Genomic DNA, 10,970 nt, shown 5'->3' with positions numbered 1-10,970 from the left:
AGAGAGAGACACACAGAGAGAGAGAGACACACAGAGAGAGAGAGACACACAGAGAGAGAGAGACACACAGAGAGACAGTTACAAGGGCATGTTTCCATGTGGTAAAGAGAAAACAGCAGACACAAACACAGGGAAAAATCAGTAACAGTTGGACAGAGCAAGCAAGAGATGGAAAGCTGAGATGACAGCTCGAGCATTTGTGCATGCGAAGGAAAGGAAACGACTGCTCACGAACGTGACTGGCAGCTGCACGGAAAGGAATGGTGAGATCACTGATTATCACAGAGAGAAAGTGACGATTCAGCATAGAGAGTGTGGTAGGAGCACAATACTGGGAGAAGTGAAAGCTGGCAGGCAGATGGAGAGATCAGGGGAGTGAACATCACGGGGACTGAGTGTGTGTGATGGGGACAGTCGAGGGGTTACTGTTTCCACACCACAGTGTTGGCAAGGTGGGAGTACACACGGGTGTCAAACAGAACAGATAGATAGATGGACAGGCAGAGTAGAAGAGAGATTTGCTGTGGCTTTTACAGAGGAATTTGGGGGGGGAGGGAGACCTGAAGGAATCGTGGTAACCTCATGTGACATCGTTGCTGTCTCAAAAACTCTGGGAGCTGGTTAAAAAAATACTTCCACACAAACATATCTGCGTGGAACACCCTTGCAGCCAGACGCACGCAACACACCTGTACACATGCACAGAACATGTGCCAACTGGCATCATAGAGACGTACAGCATGGAAACAGACCCTTCATGCGAACCTCAATTAATCTAGTCCCATTTTGCCAGTACGTGGCCCATATACCTCTAAACCTTCACTTTCATATGCAAAACCAGATGGCTTTTAAATGTAACATTACCAGTCTCCACCACCTCCTCTGGCAGGTCATTCCATATACGCACCACCCTCTCCGTGAAAATGTTGCCCCGAAGGTCTCTTTCATATCTTTCCCCACGCACCTTAAACCAATGCCTTCCAGTTTTGACTCTCCTACCCTGGGGGAAAAAGGCCTTGGCTCTTCACCATGCCCCTCATGATTTTATAAACTCGATAAGGTCACCTCTCAGCCTCCAACACTCCGGGGAAAATAGCCCCAGCCCATTCAGCCTCTCTCTATAACTCAAACCATCCAATGCTGGAAATATCCTTTCAAATCATTTCTGCACCCTTTCAAGTTCGCAACATTATGGCTTTAGCAGGGAGACCAGATTTGCATACATTATTCCAAATGTGGCCTCACCAATGTCCTGTTGTGGCTGTACATGACATCCAAACTCCCATATTCTCAACATACCGATCAAAGGCAAGCATGTCAAACACCTTCTTCACTATGTGACTCCACCTTCAAGAGACTACAAACCTGTATCCCTAGGTGGCTTTGTTTGGCAACACTCCCCAAGACTTTACCGGTAAGTGTGTGTATTAGCGATTTTTGAGAAGATTTGTAGCTCAGGTTGATGATAAGTATGTACGTTAGCTTGCTGAGCTTGAAGGTTTGTTTTCAGATGTTTCGTCACCATACTAGGTAACATCATCAGTGAGAGTCTCTGGTGAAGCGCTGGTAGTATGTCCCACCTCTCTATCTATAGGTCTTGGATTCTTAAGGTGGGTAATGTCATTTCCAGTTTGTTTTTTTTTCCCCCACAAGGGAAAGTAGATAGGATGCAAATCGATGTGTTTATTGATGGAGTTCTGGTTAGAATGCCATGCCTGTAAGATTCTCGTGCATGTCTTTGTTTCACAAGTCTGAGAATGTGTGTGTTGCCCCAGTCAAAGTGGTGTCCTTCTTTGTCTGTGTGCCTGGAAACTAGTGATAGTGGGTCGTGTCTTTTGGTGGCCAGTTGGTGTTCATGTATCCTGGTGGCAGGTTTCCTGCTCGTTTGTCCAATGTCGTGTTTTCTTTTTAAAAACAGTTCTTGCATGATATCTTGTGAATAACGTTAGTTTTACTGGTGGTACCTAATGCATCTTTCAGGTTCATTAGTCGCTATGTTGGTAGGTTTGTGGGCTACTATGATGCCAAGGGCTTGGAGTAGACCGGAAATCATTTCTGATATATCTTTAATGTAAGGTAGTGTGGCTATAGTTTTGGTTGCATTGTGTCTGCTTGTTTGGGTTGGTTTCTGAGGAATCGGCAGATTGTGTTTATTGGGTACCCGTTTGTCTTGAAAACATTATATAGATGTTTTCCTTCTGCTCTTTGTAGTTCTTGGGTGCTGCAGTGTGATGTAGCTTGTTGAAATAATGTCAAGATGCAGCTCCGTCTGTGTGTTGGGATGATTGCTTCTGAAGTTACGTATTTGGTCCACGTGTGTTGTTTTTCTGTAGACGCTGGTTTGAAGCTCTCTGTTAACTGCACGTTCAACTTCACGTCTCGGAACAGGAGTCTGTTGTCGTTCTCCTCTTCTTTTGTGAATTTTAGGCCTGTCAGGGTATTGTTGATGATGCTGTATGTTTCCTTTAGTCATTACAAAGGTGTCATCCACGTAGCAGACCCTCAGTTTGGGTTGGGTAGATGGGAGAGCAGCTTGTTCATGTCTTTGCATTACTGCTCCCGCTATCAAGCGTGATAGTAGTGACCCCATGGGTGCTCCTTTGACTTGTTTGTCGGTTTTGTTAATGAATGTGAAGTGGGTGGTGAGGCACAGGTCCACTAGCTTGAGGATGTTGTCTTTGTTATAGAGTCACAGAGATGTACAGCATGGAAACAGACCCTTTGGATTAACCTGTCCATGCTGACCAGATATCCCAACCCAATCTAGCCCCACCTGCCAGCACCCGGCCTATGTCCCTCCAAAACAACTTCCTCAAGCAGCTCATTCCATACACATACCACCCTCTGTGTGAAAAAGTTGTCCCTAAGGTCTCTTTAATATCTTTCCCCTCTCACCCTAAACCTATGCCCTCGAGTTCTGGTTTCCCCGACCCCAGAGAAAAAAACTCTATCTATTTATCCTATCCATGCCCCTCAATTTTGTAAACTTCTATAAGGTCAACACTCAGCCTCCGACGCTCTAGGGAAGAAAGCCCCAGCTGTTCAGCCTCTCCCTACAGCTCAAATCCTCAAACCCTGGCAACATCATTGTAAATTGGTGCTGTCTGGTGTTTGTGGTCCTGGTTTTCATAGTAGTAATGACAGCGTTTCTTTGGCCAGGTCCAATGCCGATTGATGTGAAAGGAGCTGTAATGTCAAAGGAGGCCATCTTTCATCCTCTTTATCTTGGGGTCTTTGGTGTTCAGGAATTCTTGGGTGGAGTGGCGTGAATCTTCAATTAGATGTTTTAGTTTTTGGTGGAGTTCTTTGGCTAGTCTGTATGTTGGTGTACCAGGTAGGGAGACTATGGGGCCCCTGGTTTGTGTGGCGTACTGGATCCATCTGGTTTCATGTTTTGCAAGTCTGTCCTGTTTAATTCTGATTTTTTTTTTAAAAAGTGCTACTAAAAAACGTTGAGATTCTGACAGTTGGATGTACAGTTAACAGAGAGCTTCAAAGCAGGAAAAACAACACACATGGACCAAATACTTAACTTCAGAAGCAATTGTCCCAACACACACACAGACGGAGCTGCATCAAGACATCATTTCAACGAGCTACATCAAACTACAGCACCCAAGAACTGCAAACAGCAGAAGGAAAATATCCATGCAACGGTTTCAAGAAAAACGGATACCCAATAAACACAATCCGCCGATTCCTCAGAAACAAACCCACTTAAGCAGACACAATGCAACCAAAAACTATAGCCAAACTACCTTACATCAAAGATGTATCAGAATGATTTCCAGTCTACTCAGACCCTTGGCATCATGGTTGCCCCCAAACCTACCAACACACTTAAACAGCAACTAATGAACCTAAAGGATCCAATACATACTACTAGCAAACCTAACGTCATTCACAAAATACCTTGCAAGAACTGTAAAAAACACTACATTGGACAAACTAGCAGGAAACTTGTCCCCAGGATACACGAACTCCAACTGGTCACCAAAAGACACGACCCAATATCACTAGTTTCGATACACACAGACAAAGAAGGACACCACTTTGACTGGGACAACACACACATCCTCGGACTGGCGAAACAAAGACATGCACGTGTATTCTTCAAGGCATGGCATTCTAACCAGAACTCCATCAAGAAACACATCAATTTAGAACTTATCTACTTTCCCTTGAAAAAAGGAACCAGAAATGACATTCTCCACCTTAAGAAACCAAGACTCTATAAATAGAGATGCAGGATATACCAGCAGTGCTTTACCAGAGACTCTCTCTGATGATATTACTTAGTATGGTGATGATACATCTGAAAACAAACCTTCAAGCTCAGCAAGCTAACTTACATAGTTAAGTGTGAATGCCCTGTCCTGGTTTGCCTTCATAAAATGCAACACTCCAACATTCCTTGGTCCACTGTCCAGTTGTAATTAGAGACAGCCTTCACCAGTGTCTCATCAATTTTGGTGCCATCTGTAAACTTAAGTTGTCTTCGGAGCAAGAAGCAGTTTGTGTGCAAGGAGGTGACATCAAAAACAAACTCTTTGAGGGGATCATTCCATTTGTTTGATTAATGGGTGGCCAGGCCAGCATTTATTGCCCATCATTAACTGCCCCTTGAGGAGGTGACTGAATTCTTGAAGACCAGCAGAGGGCAGTTAGAAGCCCACCACATCACTGTAGGTCTGGACCCTCCCTCAGTATTGACCCTCCGACAGTGTGGCCCTCCCTCGGACTTACCCCACCACTGTGCTGCACTCCCTCACTACTGACCCCACGACAGTGCAGCCCTCCCTCACTACTAGGTAAGGAAAGCGGATTTCTTTCCCCGAAGAGAATCAGTACTGACTGAGAAAAGTCAGAGTTTGCTGAAGATTTGCATCTTGCACTAATCAGGACAATTTGCAAGAATGCCAGTTCAAAGAGGAAACTCAAAAGTTACACTACATGAGAGGAGACAGCTGACAAGTCAACTCTGGTGGTACAGCCATTGTCATGGAGGGTGCATCAGCATACGACGACTGATAGTTAACTGACAGATTTTTGTTTGGGAGGTTAATGCAGTGACCGAGGATGACCTCTATGATGGTGACTGAAGGGATGCCACGTGTAACGTCAAAAGGAAATCGAATGGGTGCCTTTGAGGGAGAGTATGCATAATTACGGTCAGGAAATAGATCTAACTGGATTGCTACAACTGAAAGCCAGCATCAGACCGGAGGGGCTGAGAGGCCTGAAACTCTTTCCTTCCCTTGTTATGTCCCTGTCTCTCCATAAGTATCGCTGAGCCAGGGGAACATCTGTCCAGATGCACAGCCAACGCTGCTGGTGGTTGACCAGAAATTCCACTCTCCAAAAGCAGTCGTAGCACATCCTTTGCCAGCTTCTAAGACACTGAGGACACACTACCTCTAACCTTTGGCCCTGCTTAAAACACTGCAACCCATCCAAACCGCGAAGAAGCAGAATAGACCAGAAGAGATCACGGACTCACATGCCGAAAAAGCGGGTTGCCATGGTACCGAACCGGTCGAACATGAAGCCACATGGCAGTGTCACAAAATTGTTCATGAAGGCTCCCAGAGTGAAGAGGAGGGTGAAGCGTTCATCCTGGGGATCACAGTGCACTGAGATAGAGATATAAACAGGAAGTGAGAGGGAGGGAAAGGGACCTGTAGGACAAGTGCGGCGCCCCCTCGGAACAGACCCCGCGACAGTGCGGCGCCCCCTCGGAACTGACCCCGCGACAGTGCGGCACTCTCTTAGCATTGACCCTCTGAAAGGGCAGAGTGATCTCTACCATTTGAGGCTTTCAGCTCCTTCTCGACTCTATCAGCTTATTCCATCCTGTTCCACACACCCTCATCCTCATCTCTGCTCCGTGTCACCATCCTCTCTTCCACTTATCCCTTCCCCGCTCTTTTGGGCCATTCTTTTTTCGCTTCCCTGCAGCGCACTTACTGGTGCCATTTTCCACTCCGTGGTGGCTGATGTTCTGCACAGGGTCACAGAGGTCGGCGAAATATTTCTCCTTCTTCAGCACGAAGACGAGGGATGCCCAGCCGAAGAGCACGCCAGCGAAGCAGATGCACTCAAACAGCCCTGTGGCGAATGTCAAGAGCCGTTTGATCCTCTCCCTGAGAGGTTCCATCGCCCTGACTCACGGAAATTCTCTTTCGATATCCTGGGAGTTTCCTGATCCCCCGGGCTGGGAAGATAAAAAGAGAACAGTGACCCTCATTGGAAACATCGGCAAACTCCACCCATCTGTGCTTTGGCTCATATGTAGAGGGACTGTGCAATACATGGATCCTCACGGGCAAGTGTACGGTCAAATGGGGGTTTGTTTGGGGGAGTGTTTATGCGGGGGATTGTGAGAATCTCCATATCCGTGAGTGTGCGCGCGCACTGGCTTGGCTAATTGCAAGAGCAAGTGGGTGCTCAAAACTGGCTGTTTTTTTTAAAATTACCATGAATGCGAGATTGAGTTTCCGGAGTTAAAGCGCACATCAGGGCGAGTGCGTGCATACCCACCCACGTTTATGTGAGACGATGTGATCGTGCGCACATACACGGTTAGGGTGTCAACTTGGTTTTGTCTGAGCCAGCCAGCGTATGTTTACCTTAGCAAGTGCAAGAACCTGTTTTATGGGGGTCAGTTCGCTCACTTGGCTGGAACGCCATGCACAGCGATGCCAATAGCACGGGCTCGATATCCACATTGGCTCAGGTCGCCATGAGGACTTCACCTTCTTGACAATGGCCCTCGTGGTGACCCTGAGGTTAAAACACCACCTGTCATCTCTCTTTTTACACTTAAGACAGAAATCAGGAGGGCCAAAAGGGGATGAGGGAATGGCATTAGTAGATAAGCTGAAGGACAATCCAAAGAGATTCTACAAGTACAGGTAGGACAAAAGAGTAACTAGGGAGAGAATAGGGCCTCTAAGATCAACAAGGTCATCTTCGTGCTTAGTCACAAGAGATGACTGAGATCCTAAATACATATTTCTCATCAATATTTACGGTCGAGAAAGGTATGGATGCTCAGGAACTTGGAAAACTAAATAGCAATTTCCAAAGAGTGTCCACACTACAGAAGAGGGGTTGCTGGAAGTCTGAAAACAGAAATCCCGAGACCTGATGAAGCGTGTCCCAGGACATTGCGGGAGGCTAGGGAGGAAATTGCGGAGATATTTGTATCATCGATAGCCACGGGTGACATGCCCAAAGACTGGAGGGTGGCTAATGTTGTGCCGTTATTTACGGAAGGCTGCAGGGAAATGCCTGGGAACTACAGATCGGCGAGCTTTAAGTCTGTGATGGGTAGGTTGTTAGAAGGGATTCTGAGGGGCAGGATCTCCAGGCATTTGGAGAGGAAAGGACTCATTTTGAGAGAGTCAGCACGGCTTTGTGCGTCACGAATTTGTTTGAGGTTTTGAAGGGGTGACCAAGAAAGTAGATGAGGGCAGTGCAGGAGACGTTGCCTACGTGGACTTTCACAAGATCTTTGACAAACCAGAGCACGCTAGGTTGCTGAGTAAGGTTAAATCTCACAGGATCCAAGGACAGCTAGCCAACTGAGTACAAAATCAGCTTGACAGTAGAAGACAAAGGGTGGTGGCAGAGGGTTGTTTTTCACACTGGAAGCCTGTGACCAGCACTGTCACAGAGATCGGTGCTGAGTCCACTGTTATTCGTCGTTTATATAAATCATTTGGATGAGAATTTAGGAAGCATGGTTGGTCAGTTTGTGGATGCCATCAAGATCAGTGGTATAGTGGACAATGAAGGAGGTTATCTGGGTATATGGCGAGATCTTGATCAACTAGGCCAGTGGGCCAAGGAATGGCAGATGGAGTTCAATTCAGATAAATGTATAGCGTCGCATTTTGGTAAGACAAAGCAAGGTAGGACTTACACAGTTAATGGGGAGTGTTATGGAACAAAGACAGGTTCATAGCTCCTTGAAAGTGGTAGGTAGGGCAGTGAAGGTGGCTGTTAGCATGCGAGCTTTCATTGGTCAGAGCACCGAGTCTAGTAGATGAGATGTTAGCTGAACTGACCATGCTAAATTGCCCATAGTGTTAGGTGCATTAGTCAGGGATAAATGTAAGGGAATGAGTCTGGGACAATTGCTCTTCGGAGGGTCGGTGTGGACTTGTTGGGCCGAAGGGCCTGTTTCCACATTGTACGGAATGTAATGTCATATTGCAACTGTACAAGACATTGATAGGCCACAATCACAGTACTCTATGCAGTCCTACTATAGAAAGGATATTACTACACTAGGAGTGCAGCAAAGATTTACTGGGATGCTAACTGGGCTAGAAAGTTTGAGTTATTGGGAGAGATTGGATAAGCTGGGACATTTTTCACTGGAGTGTATGAGATAGAGGGGTGATCTGACAGAGGTACTTAAAATCATGAGGGGCATGGATAAGGTCGAGAAAGCTGACAGCGTTTCCCTCGTGGAGGGGTCTAAAACCAGAGGGCGTAGGTTTAAGGTAAGAGGTACAGAAGAGTCCAAAGGGGCAACTTCTTCCACACAAGAGTATCTGGAATGAACTGCCAGGAGGTAGTGGTGGAAGGGAGTACAGTTTCACCACTTAAGAAACATTTAGACAGTACATGGGTGGGATACGTGTGGAGGAGGGATATGTACCAAATGCAGGCAAATGGGACTCGTTTATATTGTGGAAACAAGGTGGAATGGGCATGTTGGGTCAACGGGCCTGCATTCATATTGTAGACCTCGATGACTCTGATAAGACACGAGTCTGTGTGCACCAGTAACCTTTCCTTCTGTGGATAGGTTTGCAAGCTTGGGTTTACGTGTTTAAGTAAAAAAGTCGATGTTTTTGCCGAACAATGTGAGTGCGTGCATTCAAATGAGTAAACATTGCTTCCCTGATCACTGTAATCTTCAACAGCTTCCGAAATAAATTGCAGTACTTGAGTGCAATAACAATCAGGACCCTGTTTACTGATCACCTTATCATTTGAGATAGAACCATGTCAATTGAGGATAACAGGTAACACAGGAGGAAATAATGTGTGAAACTTGCTGGACAATTGCCAGAGCAATAACATTAAGAATATAAACAAAGAAAGTGTGGCAACTGAGGCCAAGAACATGACAGGGACAGCAAGGGACAGAAGATGTTCTGTTCCTGAGTGACAGTGTGTTCCAGACAGAGCAAACCCATATAACAGCGTGTGTTAGACATTCCATTCCTGTGTGACAGTGCGTGAACACAGAATTTGTTCATGTTACTGCAAGCACGTGTTACTGCGTGTGCACTAATGTACCTGCGCTTTGAGGTAGAGATAAATTTCACTGTGGATGCCTACCTGAAAGTTTCAGTGTGTGAGACATACGAGTGATTGTTCCAATATGTGCTGGAGAGTGCTCCTCTGACAGCGTGGCAGTTATGGGCTCAGTGGTTAGATTAGATTAGATTCCCTACAGTGTGGAAACAGGCCCTTCAGCCCAACCAGTCCACACCGACCCTCCGAAGAGTAACCCACCCAGACCCATTTCCCTCTGACTAATGCACCTAACACTACAGGCAATTTACCATGGCCAATTCACCTGACCTGCACATATTTGGACAGTGGGAGATTTAAGCAATCCTGGGATAAGCACATGGATGATGATGATGATGGGATAGTGTAGAGGGATAGGCTTAGATTAGTTCACCGGTTGGTGCAATATCGAGGGCTGAAGGGCCTGTTCTGCACTGTATTGTTCTATGTTCTAATACCTTGAATTGGTATTCACCCAGGAGAAGGATCTGGAGGATAATGAGATGAGGCTCATGATATTCTGGCTGGTGGTCTGTGATTAGTGGTGTTCCGCAGGGATCCGTACTGGGACTCTGCTGTCTGTAATATGTGACCTGGATGAAAATGTAGATGGGTGGGTAAGTAAATTAGCAGACGATATCCAAAGATGGGTGGAGTTGTGGATAGTGCAGAAGGTTGTCAAAGGATACAGTGGGATATAGGTCGGTTGCAGATATGGGTGGCGAAATGGCAGATGGGAGTTTAAACCTCATAAGTGTGAAGTGCTACACTTAGGGGGATCAAACGTTCAGGAAAGGTATACAGTTAATGACAGGACCCTGAACAGCACTGATGTAGCTGGGGTTCAAGACCACAATTCCCTGAAAGGGGCCACGCAAGTAGATATGGTGGTGAAGGCGGCGTATGGCATGCTTGCCTTTATTGGTCAGGGAACAGAGTACAAGAGGCAGAAAGTGAGCTTTATTAGATTTTGGTTAGGCCACACTGAGAATATTGCTTTCAGTTCTGCTTGTGACATTACAGGAAGGACGTGAAGGCTTTGGAGAGGGTGTGAAAGAGGTTTACCAGGATGGTGCCCGGATGAGACGAGGAGAGGCTGGAAAAATACAGGTCGTTATCTCTGGAGCAGTGCAGGCTGGGAAGAGTCAATAAAATTATCAGATAGGGTGGATGGACAGAATCTTTTCAGCAGACATGAAATGACTAATGCAAGGAGGCGTGCATTTAGGGTGAGAGTGGGAAAGTTCAAAAGGAGATGCGAGAGGCAAGTTGTTTCCACAGAGTGGTCAGAGTCTGCAACACGCTGCCAGGGATGGTGGCAGAGGCACATACAGTAGGAGTCTTTAAGAAAAGCACAAGCATGTGCAAGGGGGTCTCCTTCCTACCAGAAAGATGTTGTGAAACTTGAAAGGGTTCAGAAAAGATTTACAAGGATGTTGCCAAGGTTGGAGGATTTGAGCTACAGGGAGAGGCTGAACAGGCTGGGGCTGTTTTCCCTGGAGCATCGGAGGCTGAGGGGTGACCTTATAGAGGTTTACAAAATTATGAAGGGCATGGATAGGGTAACTAGGCAAAGTCTTTTCCCTGGGATTGGGCATTCCAGAACTAGAGGGCATAGGTTTAGGGTGAGGGGGAAAGATATAAAAGGGCCAACT

At 46.3% G+C, this 10,970-nt stretch overlaps 1 protein-coding gene across 1 annotated transcript in view; it reads right to left on the bottom strand.

Annotated features, from left to right (window-relative positions):
• LOC122544119 (solute carrier family 43 member 3-like) overlaps positions 1-6,240 on the bottom strand; it is a 50,541-nt gene extending 44,301 nt beyond the window's left edge. The window contains exons 1-2 of the mRNA XM_043683158.1: positions 5,968-6,240; positions 5,501-5,633 (exon numbers count right to left, since the gene is read on the bottom strand). Of these exons, the coding sequence (XP_043539093.1) occupies positions 5,501-5,633; positions 5,968-6,157 (323 nt within the window). The 5' untranslated portion in view covers positions 6,158-6,240. The remainder of the gene's footprint in view (positions 1-5,500; positions 5,634-5,967) is intronic.
• Between the last annotated feature and the right edge of the window lie 4,730 nt (positions 6,241-10,970).

The sequence above is a fragment of the Chiloscyllium plagiosum genome, chromosome 46, assembly GCF_004010195.1.
Source record: "Chiloscyllium plagiosum isolate BGI_BamShark_2017 chromosome 46, ASM401019v2, whole genome shotgun sequence".
NCBI lineage: Eukaryota > Metazoa > Chordata > Chondrichthyes > Orectolobiformes > Hemiscylliidae > Chiloscyllium > Chiloscyllium plagiosum.
Note: the sequence above shows the minus strand (reverse complement) of the source record. Positions and strands in the feature narration are given on the sequence as shown.